The sequence below is a fragment of the Aquarana catesbeiana genome, linkage group LG03 (genome assembly GCF_042186555.1).
Source record: "Aquarana catesbeiana isolate 2022-GZ linkage group LG03, ASM4218655v1, whole genome shotgun sequence".
In the NCBI taxonomy this organism is placed as follows: domain Eukaryota; kingdom Metazoa; phylum Chordata; class Amphibia; order Anura; family Ranidae; genus Aquarana; species Aquarana catesbeiana.
The window spans coordinates 551,492,092-551,512,154 of NC_133326.1; the positions used below are offsets into that span (position 1 = coordinate 551,492,092).

Genomic DNA, 20,063 nt, shown 5'->3' on the forward strand with positions numbered 1-20,063 from the left:
CTAGCAGAAGAGATGGCCACCAGAAAAATTAACTTCCTTGTCAACAAGACCAAAGGAATCTGACTTATTGGTTCAAAAGGCTGTTTCTGTAACGCAGCCAGGACCAAATTCAAGTCCCAGGGGTTTAGGGGCGCTTTAACCGGAGGATTAAGACACTTCACCCCCTGCATAAAGTTTCGGACCAAAGAATGCGAAGCAAGTGGTCGCTGAAATAATACTGATAAAGCAGAAACCTGGCCCTTGATGGTACTCAAGGCCAGCTTCATCTCTAATCCCATCTGTAGAAAATCAAGGATTCTACCTATGACATATTTCCTGGGATGCCAACCTCTGGATTCACACCAGGTTATATAAGCCTTCCAGACTCTATAAATCTTCCTGGAAGCTGGCTTCCTTGCATTAATCAAGGTAGATATGACAGGACCTGAGAGCCCACGACTCTTCAGAACGTGGGTCTCAATAGCCAAACCGTCAAATTTAGCGTTTGTAAGGCAGGATGGAACACTGGACCTTGAGATAACAGGTCTGGGCGTACCGGTAGGGTCCACGGGGAACCCACCGTCATCCTTACTATTTCTGCATACCAAGTCCTTCTGGGCCAAGCGGGGGCCACCAGAAGTACCGACTTCCTTTCCTGCCTGATCCTGCGAAGGAGTCGTGGTAGTAGCAGAATAGGCGGGAATGCGTAAATCAGTGAGAACCGATGCCACGGAATCACCAACGCATCCGTCCCGCATGCAAGAGGATCTTTTGTCCTTGCCACAAATCTGTCTATCTTTTTGTTGAATCGGGATGCAAAGAGATCTACATCTGGAACCCCCCATCTTTGGCATATGGCCCAAAAGACGTCGGGATGCAGAGACCATTCCCCTGGAAGTAACTGCTGGCGACTTAGATAGTCCGCCTGCCAATTTTCTATTCCCGGGATGAAAACTGCCGATATGCATGGCACATGCATCTCTGCCCAGACTAAGATCTGGTTCACCTCTTTTTGAGCAGCTCGGCTCCGGGTGCCTCCCTGATGATTGACATAAGCCACTGCTGTGGCATTGTCGGACTGGATCCTGACCGGACAACCCTGTAGCCTGATAGTCCAGGCTTTTAGAGCTAGATGTATCGCCCGGATCTCCAGAATGTTGATGGGTAAGGTCCTCTGTCTTGGACTATACCCCTTGGACCGCAGCCTGTTCCAGAACTGCTCCCCAACCTGACAGACTGGCATCTGTTGTTACCACCGTCCAGGTAACCGGTAGAAAGGATTTCCCCTTCTGCAGGTTTTCGGGTATGAGCCACCAATTGAGGCTCTGACGCACCGCATGCGACAGGTGCATCGGAAAGTCTAATGCCTGAACCTTCTTGTTCCAGGTCGAGAGAATACTGTGTTGCAGCATTCTTGAGTGAAACTGAGCATAGGGAACTGCTTCGAATGAAGACACCATCTTCCCTAGTAGCCTCATACAAAGGCGGACTGAGGGACCCTTCTTGGTCCTTACTGTCAGAATCAGCTCTCTCAAAGCAGTGATCTTTGCCTGGGGTAGAACGGCTATCTTGAGAGATGGTGGCCATTAGGCCGCAGAGCCCGGGTGGTATAACCACTTTCTAGACCCCTGTGGCCCCTCTCTAGCCTGGGGGGGGAACATTCAAACATGAGAAATCCCCCTTTCCACCTTACCTGCTTGCAGCCTGCTTGAGACGCTGGGACATAAACAGCGATTACAACACCTGAGACAGAGTCAGCATGTGTAGGTTTGTGCTCTTGGCAGCCCCCGGTGGTCACAATAGGCATAGCATGCATTTACCTTAAAGGAGAAAAGCCACTAGAACTCAAAAATTCTGTGGAATCTCCTCTTACCTTATCCAGCCGCAGGGTGCTGTTTACACAGACCCAATCTTCACCTCTCACGGTGGGCTCCGTTTGAAAAAACCATCAGAGACTGGGGCCCCCATCAGTAGGGGGATCCAACAGTTCTGGGACCGTAAAGCACCTCGCCAGAAATTAGGAAGTTTAAAGCCATTTTCTGATCTGCGGGGTCCAGCTCTCTAAAAAGAGAAGCATTACAGGTAAAACCTCGTTTCTTCGGACACGAGGCCCGGGTACCATTCAATTCGGCCATGAAAAGACACTTTGAATGGATCCGGTTCGCCTGGCTTGCCCCAGTATAGGATCTTAGGATATTCCCTTTGGAGCTCAGCACAGGACATCTTTACACGTCCATCACCTAAGACACTGGCGTAAAAACTGAGGTATCCCTGCAAGGGGGAGGGATTATATAGGGGGTTGAACTTCCTGATAGGGTGTGCCAGTGTCCAATCACCAGTGATACCTATATAACCCATCAGTAATTACTGTGGCTCTGTGTCCCGTGATGTTCGAGAAAGAAATGGTATCTTTAAGTTTAGGAGTTATGTCAGACTCCTCATGCACAAACGTTTCAAACAATGATATAGTACAATCCTCCTCATCCTTAGCTGACCATGTAGAAGCAGCTGCAGCCACAGGGTAATTAGATAGTGACTCTGGATGAGAGGGTGTAGGAGCCCACTTGTGATCCCTCAGACTCAGCTAACATGGTTGAAATTTTCCCCAAACGCAAACATAGTAGCAGAGAATTCCTTCCTGGACAAGACAGAGGAGAGAGCCAGTCCTGAAAGAATTAAATACGACTCTGAAGGGTGTTGCGCCTCAGGTAGGGGACAGTGGTCCCAGCTATTTGTGACAGGTCCCATGAGAGGCACACTGCAAGCTACCCCATAATTTTTATAGATTCTTAAGCTGCCACCAGGCTCCCCTGAATAAAGAGAAGAGTTCCTACTTACTGCAGTGGTGTTCCTAAGAAACCCTGCAGCTCCCGCAGCAGAGACACTGGGGATGGAAAGGCAGGATCCAGGGGACACGCCCCATCCAAGCGATATTGACCCTCCTGGTGGGCATACTCCCAAGGGAATATTTATAGACAGGGCTCCACCAGATGGATGCACTGCTGGCCCAAGACCTGTAGAGCACTCAGTGGTTAACTTACACACAAGTGTATAGAAGAGTACATTCAGCAGAGTTCAGTGCCTGCAGGACACATTACAGGCTGGCACCAATTCTTCCTCCCAGTGATCTGCAACCACTGTAGAAACTTGCTAAAAAAAAAAAAAAAAACTAGATGAAATGGAAAGAAAAAAAGTGTCTTACTTACGTGTCTCAGATTAGAAAAGATGTTGTTCTTCTAAGGACACTAGCAAATAACTGGAGCAAGATGGGAATGGGAGGGATTATACTGGGCTTTGTGATAATGTGGACTGGGCACCCCAAATGGCTGTGCGAGGAAAGGCAGCCATGTTCAGAATTACAAAGTCAGCCATGACATTTTTTGTAGAATAGGGACACATAACAGCAGTGAATTCCTTTCCATAATCCCAGGAGTGCATCTCCATAGCCTTTTAAAACACAAGTCATATTTCTACAAGGGTCTGGAATTTCAAAAAGGACCTGCTATCACAACTCAGGAATATTTTATATGTGGTTACTCCTGCGATACCACTTCTCTTCCAAAAACACCTTTGTTATTTTATTTTACAATAAAAATATCTGGTGGCAGCAATGGGGTAGAAGGGTTTAATTGTGTAGTCAACTATGCCCAGCGATGATCATTCTCAGTTGCCCAACACTTAAATGGTGGTCCCACATGCCAGAAAATCTTTGCGCAGTGCGAGGCTGAGAGTTTCGCATATCGGTGACAGTGCAGTGTGGGTTTCACCAGTCATTTGTTACAAGTTAGTGAAGGTGGCCAGGGTTTGACGCCACCACTGTCAAATGGCTTGTCCTACAGTTTTATTGCCAGTGTCCATTCTCTGGAAGGCAGCAGCATAACCCAAGGCACCTGAATCACTTCACCCTGTGCATCCTAATGCAGGATTAAAGAAAAAGTTTAGAAATTCAACCTTTGTATGGTTATAAATCCATACCCACTCCCCAACCTCCAAAATCCCTAGACCATGCCCATAGCTTTTAGAGTCTGCACAGCACTATATGATCACCTTGACTTCTTCACTCCGCGATGTCCGTGCTGCTTTCTCAGACTGTGACAGTCTAAAGATTACCATCTCCTGCTCTCTCTCCCGATCTGGGTCACAGCTCAATGTCAGCTGCTCCCGGCAACGATCAAGTTCCTGCAGAAGTCGGTCCTTCTCTGCCATCCAGGACTTCTCATTGGCGCGACCTTCAAACTTCAGCTGTAAAAAATCCCTGGTGCTCTCATAGAGGAGCTTCTGAGTCTTGTTCAACCTACAGAAACAGTTTATTGCAAATATACCACATACACAGGATTGTCAACCATGCAAATGTATACAGTCCTAATCAATTTATTTACAGCATGGCAATAAACAGTCACAGAAATAATGACACAAAACACAAACAAGCCTCCATCTCTTAGCCCTCCCCAATGAAGGGCAACAACTAAACATATAATACGAAGCCCACAGGACTGGCCCCTCGGGTACTTAGGCGGTCCATTACAACTACTGAATACTGCCTCTATAAAAGCGAGTGTTGATTTACTGCACGTATCTCAAATGTTTAGGTGGACAGTTTTGATTATCATATACAGTGTAATCTTCTCATGCAGGATTATTTGATATCCACTGGGTAAAAAGGTAGTGGTGAACTACATCTATTTAATGGCTATTATTTTGCATTCCATAAACAAGGTTTCTTTTAGAAAGATTCTAGCATACCATGCCCATATTTCTTCATCCAGAATGCCAAGAAGTAATATCTCACTGGTATAGAGATGGATAAGTAAACCTACCCGTTTCCAATAAGCAAACACCACTGGACAGACCCAAAAGTAGTATTTTAAGTGGGGATATGACCTATTGCGTGTAGGCGGGTTAGAGTGACATTATACTTACCTGTGCTGTCTTCTCCTCTGAATGCCCCCTCAGCAAGCTGTGCGCTGAAGGAGCACCTGAGCGCGCTCCCAAGCTGGCTGTGTGCATATCGACCAGTGTTAATTTAGTCGACTAAAACATTTTAGTCGACTAAATGATTACTATTTTAGTCGACTAAAACAAGACTAACACTAAAAGCCATTTTAGTCAAAAGACTAAAAGAAGACTAAAACTAAAATGCCATTTTAGTCAAAAGACTAAAATTAACACGGATATCGACACAAGCACTGCAGATCTGCCATACCCCCTGCTCCCTCACAGGATTTGAGAATGGGGTGTCCTATGTTGTCACGCAAAAAAAAAAAAAAAAAAAAAGTGAATGCTGCCTTGCACAAAAGCAGAGATAAGTGGATCACAAGTGTGTGTGTGTGTGTGTGTGTGTGTGTGTGTGTGTGTGTGTGTGTGTGTGTGTGTGTGTGTGTGTGTGTGTGTGTGTGTGTTTTTATTTATAAAACCTGGGCAAAAAAAAACTTCTATAATATGCATATAGAGACACATTCTAAAAGCCACACTTCTAATTGTAAAACAGGGACAGGCAACCCTGGAAATGTGGAGACGAACACTAGAGATGATCAACAGTGTGCAACACATTTTCTTTTGTTCTTAACAGTGATAACCTAGCAAGGCCCTGTTTGGGGGGAGGGAAAAAAAAAAAATAAATAAAAGTTCAGGGATCATAAAAATGCAAAGTCCTGAGGTCAGTGAAAAAAACAAAATACAGTTCAGTAGTAAGCAATACCGTGGGTAGGGGATCAGAACTAAGTAACAGATTTTAGATGTTAGCAGTAAAGTTGGCGTATCGTAGAGTTCAGGGGCTGGAGTAAGTAACACAGCCTTAGAGGTCAGGAGTAAAGAAAAGGGATAAGTGCATAAGTTTTGTATTTTAACTTAATAAAACTTGCTAGTATAAAAAGTGAAAGATACTGCGCTGTCACCTGAAAAATAGAATCAGCACTTGAAAGAGTCCACAACGTGATAACAAGTTAATAAAAAGTCAACGGATGGCAGCTGGAATATGCTGTAGATCCTGATAAGTGGATGACCACCTTCGGACATCACTGGGAGGACAATTGTGAAGAGTGGATGATGGGAATAAAACCACCACCAACATATGGAAGGCTTACCAGAGCTATTGGGCTGGCATACGGCCAAGTCATCAGGGCTTGTGGTGAAACCACACCAATACAACGAACATCTACGTCTGCAACTAATGGCACCAACGGATGATGATCACTCGGTCATTCAAATAGCTCTCAACAAAGAAGGAAAACTCAAAAGTGGGTTGACCAAATCTTTCCCATGTGCTCACAAGATGCCACCAAAAATGAAACAGAAGTTCCACATAGTGTAAATCCACATAACAATGGATATTAAAAATAGAGGAACACTCACATTGAGAAGATAAAAAGCGCTTGTAAAACAGACTGCAAGTTCACACAATGACATCAGCAAGGCTCGTTCGCTGTATTGGTGTGGTTTCACCACAAGCCCTGATGACTCAGACGTATGCCTTGTTGAGTCCAATAGCTCTGGTAAGCCTTCCATATGTTGGTGGTGGTTTTGCTCCCATCATCCACTCTTCACAATTGTCCTCCCACTGTCAATCATACGGCCTTATATGACCGTTTCTATTTAGCGCTGCACATATACCTATTATTATTAAAACTTGCTAAACTATTGACAGCTTGTTGTCTCTCTACCCATCCCTTTTCTCTCTTGCAGTGTTTGGGTTCCCGACCTGCTCAGAGTCAAGCAGTCTCTCTCTCTCATACATACGCATTTTATACATAACTGAATTTATGATGGTTTCTTCATTTGTATGTACATATGTACATATTATATGGTGCACATGCTGATGATTTAAAGTCAGTATTAATCCCCCATACACCATTCAACTAAGATTGTATGAGATCTTTCCCCTAGATCTAGCAAGCCCAGAGTGCTTCTCTTAGACGTCAGTAGTAACTAACGAGGAATTCAGCGGTCAATAGTAACACAGGGTGCCGAGGTCCAGTAAGTAACAGAATACAGAGTTCATTTTTATGCTCAAGGGAAATTCAATTTTTATAAAAATTTCCTTTGAACCTGAGATTTAGGAATAAATGCGACAAGCATTACTACTTAGCATGTCAACCCCATCAGAGATAATAGAATTTTAAGCTTGTGTGTTTTTACATATTGCACCTTTTCATACATCAATGTGATGCCTGCTCTTCCAAAACTTTAATCTATCTACCTATCTATATTGGGTTTGTTGTTTTTTTTCCTCTAACCTCTGTATATAATAAATTATCCACATTCAAGATTTATCAATTCCACTTAGATGATATTGCCAGTTAATTTAAAATTCCCCTGTTCTTTGGTCCTATATCACAGAATAGAGGTAAGGAGGATCACCAGACAGGGGTAGGCAACTCTTGAGAATTTAGAGCTGCAGATGAACATCATGGAACAGATCAAAGATCACCAGTCTGTAGTGCTTTTTTTCAAGCAGGGATCAGTAGTAGGTAATACAGAGTGCAGTGATCAGTAGTATGTAATGCAGAGTTCAGGGGTTAGTAGTAATGCAGCGCAGTTTTCAGAGGTCAGTAGTATGCAATGTGGCAGTCAGAGGTCAGTAGTGACACAGTTCAGCAACACAAACAGTGCCAAGGTCAGGAGTAACTAACACACCCTCTCCCTCTGAAACGGAGGTCTGGCAGGGTGAGAAAAGTCCTCCCAGGTCTCCCCTGAGCTGTATCATATGACATGTCAGAGCTGCCACAATCTAGGACTTGCCTTCACCCTGTATTCACATTCTTGCTCTGACTTGAAATGTAAAAAATGCAGGGTCGGTCACAATCTACCCATCACATACCCGTGATGGGCTGCTGTAAGATATGTAGAAACTGTAATGAGCAATCAAAAGAAATCCATCTTTGGAAACTCACTTATCTGTCAATTCTTTGACTTTGTCCTGGTCCCTCTGATGTTGCACTTGAGCCTCCTCCATACGGATCCTCCGGTCATCCAGCAATGACTCTACCTGCTCTTTGGAGAGACGGGTCTGCTCCTCCAACTGGGCCTGCAGTGCCTCCACCTGTACAAATTAGGACACACAGAGACTTATGCATTAGTAGGGAATATTCCTGCCTTGAACTATTACAGTTATAAGAGTGCTTATGTTGGCTCTCAACCAAATTGTCAAGCCATCAAATGGCTGGTGCCATAGTTGATCACATGCGCAGTACCATGACAACTGCAGATCAAAGAAGAGGCTAAGATGGAAGCTTCCCTGACAAAGGATAGGAGGGTTTAGTTCACCTTTAAATGCAATCTGCCAAGTAATGAGTCAGTACAACACTTATAGGTATTTCATTTAATACCAGACTATAGCCAAAAAAAAACCTGCCAAAGCTTTGTTTCACTTTCTTTCCCTAGCCTGCCCTTGTAAAAAGGAACAGCATTTCAATTACGAGAATATCACTTTGCTCCTCCCTGCAAGTGTGTTCAGTATGCCCCATTCACACTTGGGCGCTCTCTGAAAAGGTAGGCAGAATCATGCGTTTCTGACGATGTTTTCAGAAACGTACAACCTGCTTGCAATGCCATTATTTCTTGACAGCACCTCAAATGTGGTGCAATTTTGCCACATTTGTCATGCGAACATTAAGGAAACCTGTGGAAACGCATGAAAAACAGGGCGGGGGGGGGGGGGTTTGAAGAATGAGGAGGCATGGAACGTACCATCGTGCTATGAGAAGTGTGACTGGGGCCCGATTGACTGAATTCTGACCCTCTCAGCAGTGAAGATTACAAGAGGTGGATAAGTTCTACCTACATGTAGATTACATTGCCAAAATTTATGGGAGATACTTCATTAAGTTTTAACAGGAGCTCCAATTTAACAGTTTTATTTTTTTAAACATTTAATATTTTTATTGAGGAAGAAAGCAAGCAGTGCTGATAATACCCTGTGACGACTGTACATAAGACATCCTTACAATAAGGGCATTGCAATCTCAAACAGATGTCCACCTTGTGTGTTCTTTTATGATAGGCAGCAAACATATTGACATGATGACACATCTATTTGGATGACAAACGACAGGAAGTAAAGTCTTTCCGTTTTTTTCTTTAACCACTTCAATACCAGGCACTTTCCCCCCTTCCTGCCCAGGACAGTTTTCAACTTTCACCGCTGTTGCACTTTGAATGACAATTGAGCGGTCTTGCAACACTGTACCAAAACTACATTTTTATAATTTTCTTCCCACAAATAGAGCTTTCTTTTGGTGGTATTTATTCACCTCTGGGGTTTTTATTTATTAAACTAAAAAATACCTACATTTAAAAAAAAAAATTAAAAATGAATAAAGTTTCTTTGTTTCTGTTATAAAATGTTGTTTTCTCCTTCACTGACAGGCACTAATGAGTTGGCACTGATGAGTAGGCACTTAAACGTAGAATTGATGGGTACTGATAGGCGGCACCGATATGCAGCACTGATGGGCACCGATAGGCGGCACTGATGATGAGGTACTGACAGGTGTTACTGATGAGCACTGTGGTGGGCACTGATTGGTACTGTTATGGACACTGATTGGTACTTTGATGGGCACTGACAGGTGTTCCCGATGGGTCACTGATAGCAACTGATGGGCACATCTATCGGGGGCTGTGCTGATAATCAATGTGCCGATTATCAGCGCAGACCCCCCTCTGACAGGGAGAACCACCGATCGGCTCTCCCTGTCAGCGAGATCTGAGAATAGCCGTTTACCGGCACTTCCTGGTTCACGCTATGATCAGCAGTGATTGGTCACAGCTGATCACGTGGTAAGGAGTCTCCGTCAGAGGCTCCTTACCACAATCGGAGATGCGGTGTTTCAGACTGACATGCAGCACCACTGATCGCCACACTGCATGCCTCCACGGGCGAGCGCCGGCACAGTATCCTGCTAGACGTCAAATGACGCCCAGTCAGGATAACAGAACCACCACCACCACCCGGCCGTCATTCTGCTATAGGCTGGGCGGGAAGTGGTTAACAACCAGTAAACCATGCCATGGTCCAGGTGTAATTTGAGAAGCGCTTCAAATCGTATTAAAATGGGGCTGTGGATAGAATGGGTTGAGTATGGGAGTAATGGGGTGAGTAAACTAGTAAAAAAGACAGGGTCCTAAAAATGTAAAGCGCTAGATGCTCAAAGGGTGAATTGAGGGAGTGATAGCAGCCATGGTATGAGGAGAGAAGAGGTGTTGAGGTCTGGATGCCCAATCCTAAGACATAGGGGACATATTTGCCCTGGCAGAACTTGGGAGACGAGGAATTTGCATGTTTAATAGCTTTTTTAGGAACTGAGAAACTGTCGTATTGCACAGATACACACTAGAATAGATTAAGCATTACAACTTCAGGATACAAATGGTTAATTTTGCATTCTGTCTTCCTAAAACAGGCAACACCAACTCACCTGCAACAGAAGAGTCTGGTCATCTGGCTTTTCGGGCACCTGATTTCTGTCAGCCTTTATGTTCAGTCTAAGTGGGCCTTTTTTTGTAGCTGCAAAAGAAGAAAAAAAAAAATCATAAACTACAGACTGATGGAATTACATTTTTCAATATAAAAGTGAAATTCACTAAAGAAAAAAAATGTTTTCATAATTTTTTTCATGATGCACATTTACTGTGCTCCACCGCTTCTCCGTTTGTCAAAGCCCAGAGTCTAATCTTTGCGCAAGCTTTGTCACAGCTTACAGAGGGTTAATTAACCTTTTTCCTTCTCCATGTGACAGTGTTAGGGCCTGGTCATAGACCACTTAAGTCCAAGCACTGGATCCTGTGAAAGGCCACATGCTCCCCCCCAGGAAGCATCTGTTATTTATGACTGTTTCAACAGTCTTAAGCCTCGTACACACGATCGGATGGTTGGCAGACAAAGCACCAGACTTTTGTGTGCCTGGATTTTGTCTTGCATACTAACGGCACACAATTGTCTGCCAACAAACACGAACGTAGTGACGTACTATGAGGAATTTCAGCTTTTGAGCGCCACCCTTTGGGCACCTTCTGCGTGTTTGGTGAGCATTGATTCTGAGCATGCGCGTTTGTACTTTGGACTTGTGTACACACGATAGGAAAATCAGACAACAGACCGTTGTCCGCCGAAAATTTACCAGCCTACCATCCAATTTGTTGGCGAAAAGTTGGCCAACAATTGTCTGATGGAGCGTACTAATCGGTCGGATTTTAGGCAAACAGTCTATCATCGCGCAATTCCCTGCCGAAAATCCGATTGTGTGTACGAGGCTTAAGACTCATTTCACACTAGCGATCCCATCACTGTGGAGACCTCACAAGCAACATGATCGCTAACGCTTTATGCACACGGAGCATAAAAAAAAAATGCTGCTTATACAGGTGTTCAGCGGTTTGTTTGTTTTTCAGCCTGTAAAATCACCTCCGTTAGCCTATGTGGCCATGCACACATACGCATTTCAGGAGTATTTGAAGAGAAGTGCTTACAGGCAGAATTATAAGGAAAAAAAAAAAAAAAAAACAAACACATACCCCATAGGTGTGTTCTGGGAGGAGTTTGAGTGTAAGCAATAAAATATATTCCAATGGCCAGAAAAAACATTCTGGTCAGTAGAATGCATTTATTCTCAAATGCCATACGTGCATAAACACCCATGCATATTGTAACATTAACCACTTCAGTCCCGGAGGGATTTACCCCCTTCCTGACCAGAGCACTTTTTGCGATTCGGCACTGCGTCGCTTTAACTGACAATTGCGCGTATGACGTGGCTCCCAAACAAAATTAACATCCTTTTTTTCCCACAAATAGAGCTTTCTTTTGGTGGTACTTGATCACCTCTGCGGTTTTTATTTTTTGCGCTATGAACAAAAAAATAGCGACCATTTTGAAAAAAAAAAAAAAAAGAAGCATTATTTCTTTACTTTTTGCTATAAATAAATATCCCCCCAAAAATATAAAAAACCCCATTTTTTTCTCTCAGTTTAGGCCGATATGTATTCTTCTACATATTTTTGGTAAAATTAAAAATCGCAATAAGCGTTTATTGGTTTGCGCAAAAGTTATAGCATCTAAAAAAAAAAAATAGAGGATAGTTTTATGGCATTTTTATTGATAATTTTTTACTCATAATGGCGGCAATCAGCGATTTTTATCTTGACTGCGACATTATGGGGACGCATCGGACACTTTTGCACGATTTTGGGACCATTCACATTTATATAGCGACTGTTGCAATTAAAAATGCATTAATTACTGTGTAAATGTGACTGGTAGTGAAGGGGTTAACCTCTAGGTGGCGCTGTGAGGGTTAAGTGTGTCCTAGGGAGTGATTCCAGCTGTGTGTGTGTGGGGGGGCTGTGCTGTGCGTGAAACATCACTGATCACCGCTCCCGATTATAGGGAGCGGTGATCAGTGTTATTAGGCAGAACGAGGAGATGCTCGTTTACATTAGCATCTCCCCGTTCTTCCTCTCCGTGGGACGATCGTGGGTATCCCCGCGGACATCGGGTCTGCGGTCCCGGAGCTCCCGGCGGGCACGCACGCCCACAAGCCGCCTCTTAAAGGGCATCGTACAGGTATGTTAATCTGCCTGTACGTGCCCTTCTGCCGCAGTATATCTACGTGAGGCGGTCGGGAAGTGGTTAAGGACATTTTTTTGCCAAATTCTCGCAGAAAAAAAGAAATGCTGCTCATGTTCAAAAGCTTGTGTGCATGGCGCCTAAAAAGTATGGGAAAAAACTGCTTGTATGTTGCTCCAGCCTGCAAGAGAGAGACAAATACTGCTCTGCGCAGTGATCCTGCCACTGGAAAGCTACAGACAGCGTCAGGATTTCTAGTGTGACAAGGGCCTAACAGAGTGGTGGGGGAGCATGACAAAAAAGGTTGTTACAATAGACAAGGGGTGGGCATCAAGAGAACCCACAGATTACCTTTATTCTAAATCAAGAAACTGTTTCTAATCTGGAAATATGTGTCTAATGCTTTGTTTTAACACTGATCTGTAGTCACCCACCTGTTCCTAAGCGGCCCACACGTTCTTTCCTTTCATGTGGATCTCCTGACTGGACAATGCGCTGTGGTATGGTGACCTAAGGGTGGAACATTTAAATAAAATCAGCATAAGGAAAATATAAAAACAATAGTTACCATTGCTTTATCAAAAACTCTCCTCTCTGCACAAAAGACCTCTGTGTCCCTGTAGCAAGCAGTGTTCCTATAATCAACTCTGTTCCCATTTTGAGATTAGGCATGCGCAGCATAACTTATAATGCAAGAAACTGCAATACAGTGCGGGATGTGGGTATAATGGACGATTTTCAGGAAGGCAATGGTATGTATTGACAAAGCCAACACCAATTAAAGACTGGCTGTCCATTAACAAGTTCCTTTTAAAGCTAAACTCATGATTATGAAAATACAGTATTGTCTAAATACAGGAGGCACATGTATTCTTACATGAATTCTGGGAATGTTTTGTGTAGTCTTCCAGATCAGTGCTTTTTTTCCCCCCCATTTTATTCTTCAACATGAAACTTTTCCTTTGCGCAGGAACTTCCTGAAATAAAGACCAATCACTGCTGCCCTTTCTCCTTGTGCAGGATGACTGGTCTTGTACCTGCCCCCTCCTGTATTTTTTTGCTGGAAACCTGTAGATCCCTCTTACAGCTCTGATCTCAACATAGGCTATTTGCAGCACAGTGAGGTCACTGCAAATTTTACAAGATATGAGCTGGTTTTGTACAGTTTAGGGCATTGGTGCACACAGAGGATTGGATATCCTTTGCGGCCATTAAGGAATATATTTCAATAAAAGTTTTTTGTGCTGGAGTTAAGCTTTCAATTCTCTGCTGCATTTTCAAGTAGCTTTCATATAATAGTATTAATATCTCTAGCAAAAACGATTTTGTTTTAAAGAGATCAAGGAAAGGTCAGAGCCTCTGTCCCTTAATTTGAAGATTTACTCTCACTTTATTGTGTCTACCGGAAAGGAAGAGGAGAATTTCATAGGAAAGACATGATATGTAATACACAGCACAAAATAGACATTCCTATGCAACAAAACATTTCCCAACTGTTAAAAAGATGCAATGACAAATTAGTCTTTATTGTGGTCATGCTCATTAGTAGTAGAATGTGTTGTAGTAGTGTTGGGATTATTCTGACGAAAATTAGTTCCACTCACAAACATGGCTACCTTTAGTACGCATTGGTGTTAGAAAACATAGGGCTGTGTACTGTATTCCTGAAAAAAGCAAAGTAGGGCAAAGTAGCTTAAGTTTTTTTTCTCCTACCTTGTTTGGAGGCTCTTTGTGGAAATAAGTGATTTCCCCACTGCTGGTTCCAACCAGAGCCAGGAGCTGTTGGATTTTCTTTCTGTCTTCCAGTTCTCTGAAATAAAGAATGTTTAGGTAGGTGTCCAAGCTAAACTCATAACAGCTTGGGTGGGAATAAAGCTAAGCCCCAGTTCTACTTCTGACCCATACACATTACAAACAAATTATTTTTTTAACCTACCTGGGTTTGGAGTAAATTAACTTTAAGTCTGTGAGATCACCGTTTTAGAAGGACAAAAATGTAGCTATGCCAAGGCACCGGGAGGAGGTATTAATGTAGCGCCAATGTCATTTACTTTGCAGGGGCAGTGGAGAAAACTACAAAATTCTCACAATGCAGTGGAAGTTGTAGCTTTCAATGGGAGTGGACATGTTTTGTCACACAGGCGGGAAACACCAGTAGTCTCCTCGCTCTCAAGCGATGCCATGTTCTTGAAGGCACAGATCAGGAGTCTGAAATGCCCAGGTACACCCACCACAGAGAGCCCTAGAAAAAAGGAACCACACAGGGGATGTTGCATGGCCAGTGACCCAGGGCAGGTGTAAGCATAGCAGACACGAATTTTACACATAGGTACCAAGGGACACTGAGCCCTTACTCTGCAGGATTGCATATGTGATTTATGAGACCTGATGACCATTTTCAAAAAAAAGAAGATATTGAAGGTAAATTACCTGTCTAAAAGTAATAACATTTCTACCTGATGATCAGCTTTAACAACTATTAGAACCCAAAACACAAAAAGTTCCTTCTTGGGTCATAGCAGCATACCTCCAAGCCCCCTTTTTTTGGCACCCCAGTATTCATGCATAGGGTTTAATATGGAGTTGGCCCAACCCTTGCAGCTTTAACAGCTTCAACTCTGTGGACAGCCTTCCCAGAAAAAAGTTTAGGAGTGTGTCTATGGGAATGTTTGACCATTCTTCCAGCGCATTTGTGAGGTCAGACACTGATGTGGACGAGAAGGCCTGGCTCTCAGTCTCCAATTCATCCCAAAGGTGTTCTATCAGGTAGAGGTCAGGACTCTGCAGGCCAGTCAAGTTCCTCCACCTCAAACTCACTCATCTGTGTCTTTATGGATCTTGCTTTGTGCACTGGTCCAAATCATTTGGTGGAGAAGGGATTATGGTGTGGGGTTGTTTTTCAGGGGTTGGGCTTGGTCCCTTAGTTCCAGTGAAGGGAACTCTTAAGGCGTTAGCATACCAAGACATTTTGGACAATTTGGGGATATCCCCTTCCTGTTCCAACATAACTGCGCACCAGTGCACAAAGCAAGGTCCATAAAAGGCATGGATGAGCGAGTTTGAGGTAGAGGAACTTGACTGGCCTGCAGAGTTCTGACCTCAACTTAAAAGAACACCTTTGGTATGAATTAAAGTGGAGACTGCGAGCTAGGCCTTCTCGTTTACATTAGTGCCTGACCTCACAAATGCGCTTCTGGAAGAATGGTCAAACATTCCCATATAGACACACTCCTAAACCTTGTGGCCAGCCTTACCAGAAGTGTTGAAGCTGTTATGGCTGCAAAGGGTGGGCCCAACTCAATATTAAACCTTACCGACTAAAACTGGGATGCCATTAAAGTTCATGTGCACATATATACACATAGAAAAAAGTGACGGCGGAAAGAGTAATCGAATCTTTTTTTTTCCCCCGTTAACTTGAGCCTCGGTTCACACTGGGACGACTTGTCAGGCGACCTAGTCGCCTGACAAGTAGCGTCCCGTTCTCTGCAATGGAACCGTTCTAATCGGAGCAAGTCGCTCCGACTTAGAAAAAGGTTCCTGTACGACTTTGGGGACGCTGAGTCGTGTCCTGGGTCGCCTGAGGCAGTCGCGCTGTAAGTCGTGCAGCCTCAGCGTGAACCGACCCTTATTGTCCGAGTATATATCTACGTTTGTCCCAAGCATGTTTGAAGTCATTTACTGTTGACTGTCTCACTACCACTGCTGGAAGTTTATTCCAAGCATCAACTAGCCTTTCTGTAAAATAATGCTTTCTAAGATTACTTTTGAACTTCCCCCCCAGTTAGTTTGAGATCATGTCCCCATGTTTTTGATTTTGGTTTCATATTGAACAAACTGCTCTCTTGAACCTTATTCACCCCCTTGATGTATTTAAGGTCAATCATGTCACCCCTATAGATCTACTTCCTGATCTCCAAAGGCAAAGGCAATCTGTGCTGTCATACCATGATTGGCAGTTATGGTGCTTACACAAAAAATAAATAAATAAATAGGATTCTTTTGATTTAAATCAGATTTTTTGATTTTTAATCAAATTTATTTTAATAAAATGCTTTTGAGTAAAAAATCTACCCATCTACCGTATTTATCGGCGTATAACACGCACTTTTTTCCCCTTAAAATCAGGGGAAAGTCGCAGGTGCGTGTTATACGCCGATCCCCTGCGATCCCGAGCTGTCACAATTTTAAAATCGCCGACCGCGATTTGAAAATGGCGCCGCCGGCGCCGAAATACACCGAGCCGGTCCTCGGCTCTTTCCGGCGGCTCTCGTTTACTTTCGGCTCCACTCGTAGTCCCGAGCGGAGCTATCCGAACCTACTCGGCTAGGTTCGGATAGCTCCGCTCGGGACTACGAGTGGAGCCGAAAGTGAACGAGAGCCGCCGGAAAGAGCCACGGGCCGGCTCGGTGTATTTCGGCGCCGGCGGCGCCATTTTCAAATCGCGGTCGGCGATTTTAAAGCTCAGGACAGGGGATCGAAGGCTGCACTGGGAAAGGCTGCACTGGGAAAGGCTGCACTGACAAGGCTGCACTGACAAGGCTGCACTGACAAGGCTGCACTGACAAGGCTGCACTGACAAGGCTGCACTGACAAGGCTGCAATGATGGGCATTTAAATGTAAGTTTTTTTTCCTTCAACTTCCCTCCTAAAAGTTTTTTTTTCCTTAAAATTCCCTCCTAAATTGGGGTGCGTGTTATACGCCGGTGCGTGTTATACGCCGATAAATACGGTATCTAGTTTTCTATTTAACCACTTCAGTACCAGGCACCCTTATTTTACTTTATTTTTACACTGTTCAAAAAAAAAAGTGTCACTTTTATTCCTATTACAAAGAATGAACACATCTCTTGTAATAGAAAAAAAAGCATGACAGGACCTCTTAAATATGAGATCTGGGGTCAAAAATACCTCAGATCTCACATTTACACTAAAATCCATTAAAAAAATAAATAAAAAAAAATTTTTTTTTTTTTAAATGACAAAGGCCCTTTAAGATCTATGGGCGGAAGTGACGTTTTGACATTGGTTCCACCCTGCAATGATATGGGGACGGGTGGGGGCCATCTTCCCCTCACTTGTCTCCATATCAGGCTAGGGAAAGGATCCGATCGCCTCTCACACATCCGACAAAAGAGATCTTGCGGCGAATCCGCCGCAGAGACCATGTTTACCTTGAAGCAGACCGCCCGCTGAAGAAGAGGATACCTGGGTTAGGGCAGCTAGCTGGTGCCATAACAACGATATTCCTCTTCAAAGTACCAACATATAATGACGGTGGGCGGTCCGGAAGTGGGTAAGGAGAAAAATGGCCGCAGGCCGTAAAAGAGACCCAGTTTGGGAATTTTTTAATGAAGTTCCTCTAGCTATGGGTAAAGCAGGCATGTGTGAAAAATGCAAGCAATGGAACAAAGAGATGCAAGGCCTGGTGGCCCGAATGAAACATAAGACGTGCTGTGATGAAAGGACCGTGTTTGAAGTTATGTGGACCCAGCTGATATATTCAGTTTAAGTTCATTTGTTTCTTTTTTTAAAAGATATTTTGTTGATGCACTTCAGTTTGAATAACAGGTGTATAAAAAATATATATATAACAAAGTCCAATGATTGAAGAAATCAATTGAGGAAAGTCTGTGCATCCACCACCAGTAGAATCAAAGATGAAATAAACTGGCACTGTCCGGCAGGCAGGACAGCAAAAATGGCACATCTTCAAAGGGGAAAAGTATATGTGCTCTTACCAGAACAGGTGGACTCAAATGTCAACGACAAAGAGTCATAAAGGCATGGGAGCCGAAATCGGCGGATAGACGGAACTCCAACAGATCCAGAACCTCTACAGATTTATATGGGTGGCCACCAAACGAACCTCCAATGAAAGGAAAACCACAACTGGATGCTGGGTGTCAAAGGACTGGCTGAACAGCTGGACAACTCTCATCCAAATGGTATGCAAAAAAAAAAAGAATGCTTCCATATAGCGTACTGTAGGTCAAAAAAGTAGGTTTTTTTAGATCTAAAAACCGGCATACAGCAATAAAAAACAAAAAAAAAACAAAAAAAAAACCTGGGCTGGCTTATCGCTCCCCAAATTGCCTTGAATTTTACTTGTGATCACAGTTTTTTTATTGCTGTATGCCAGTTTTTAGAAATAAAAAACCTACTATTTTGACCTACACTATATGGAAGCATTCTTTTTTGCATACCATCTGGATGAGAGTTGCCCAGCTGTTCAGCCAGTCCTCTGACACCCAGGATCCAGTTGTGGTTTTCCTTCCATTGGAGGTTCGTTTGGTGGCCACCCACATACATCTGTGGAGGTTCTGGATTCTTTGGAGTTCCGTCTATCCGCCGATTTTGGCACCAATGCCTTTATGACTGTCATTGACATTTGAGTCCAACCGTTCTGGTAAGAGTACATATACTTTTCCCCTTTGCTGAAGATGTGCCATTTTTTGATGTCCTGCCTGCAGGACAGTGCCAGTTTATTTCATCTTTGATTCTACTGGTGGTACATGTACAGCAGGGGTCTCAAACTGGTGGCCCTCCAGCTGTTGCAGAACTACAATTCCCATGAGACATTGCAAGGCTGACAGTTACAAGCATGAGTCCCATAGGCAAAGGAATGATGGTACTTGTAGTTCTGCAACAGCTGGAGGGCCACCAGTTTGAGACCCCTGATGTACAGGCTTTTCTCAATTGATTTTTTCAATTATTAGGCTTTGTTATATATATTTTTTATACACGTCACTTTTGTACATCTGTTGTTATTCATATATTTTCACTTATATATCAATATAAGTGCATTTGTGTTAGCGCTACAAACATTCACCATTTATGCTTTATAGGTTTGTCACATTTTTTTGTAGCTGCTTCATTTTCACTTATTTGAGGTTAGCGCAGTCACGCCTATATTCACTTTGTTTAAACGAATACAAGAATATGTAATATAATGTTATTGTTTTAATTAAATAAAAAGAGAGACTAGTAGTTCAACTATGTGTGATTAACCTTAAATCAGTTGCGATATCGCCAGGGCTGGTGCAAGGATTTTTGACACCCTAGACGAAACCTCATTTTGCAGCTCCCCCCCTTTTGGGTCCTCCCCTGACTCCACCCCCTTTGCCCTGTCCATGTATACCCCACCTTTTTAATGAAGCGCCCATTAAATGCAGCCCACCAGCGCCCATCAATGAAGGTTTGCTTGCTTCCATTCGAGAGGAGAGTGTAGGAACACCAGTGGCCAGGCGCCCTAGGCAGCAGTGCACCCTAGGCGGCTGCCTAGTGGTAGCAACGGCCCTGGATATCGCTGTTTTACTAACCCGACAGCTAATTATTCTAAATAAGAAACCTTAATTTTGTTTGCAAATAAAGATTCCAACTACCAGCAAGAATAAGTCCTTACATTTAAAGAGCACCTGTCATTTCAGATCAATCATGACAGCGTCTGTTAGCGGGCATCCACTCACCTCCTGCCGCCACATCCCGCCTTGTTGTGTCACTGCCGCATCCCCAGCCATCC

General features: G+C 43.6%; 1 protein-coding gene across 3 annotated transcripts in view; it reads right to left on the reverse strand.

Moving 5' to 3' along the window:
• The window catches only part of CCDC77 (coiled-coil domain containing 77), a 50,040-nt gene that overhangs the window by 9,112 nt on the left and 20,865 nt on the right, over positions 1–20,063 (reverse strand). For all 3 annotated transcript variants that reach the window (XM_073621639.1, XM_073621638.1, XM_073621637.1), the window contains 5 exons: positions 14,255–14,351; positions 12,976–13,051; positions 10,395–10,483; positions 7,869–8,017; positions 4,027–4,273 (listed from right to left, as the gene is read on the reverse strand). In XM_073621639.1, the coding sequence (XP_073477740.1) occupies positions 4,027–4,273; positions 7,869–8,017; positions 10,395–10,483; positions 12,976–13,051; positions 14,255–14,351 (658 nt within the window). The remainder of the gene's footprint in view (positions 1–4,026; positions 4,274–7,868; positions 8,018–10,394; positions 10,484–12,975; positions 13,052–14,254; positions 14,352–20,063) is intronic.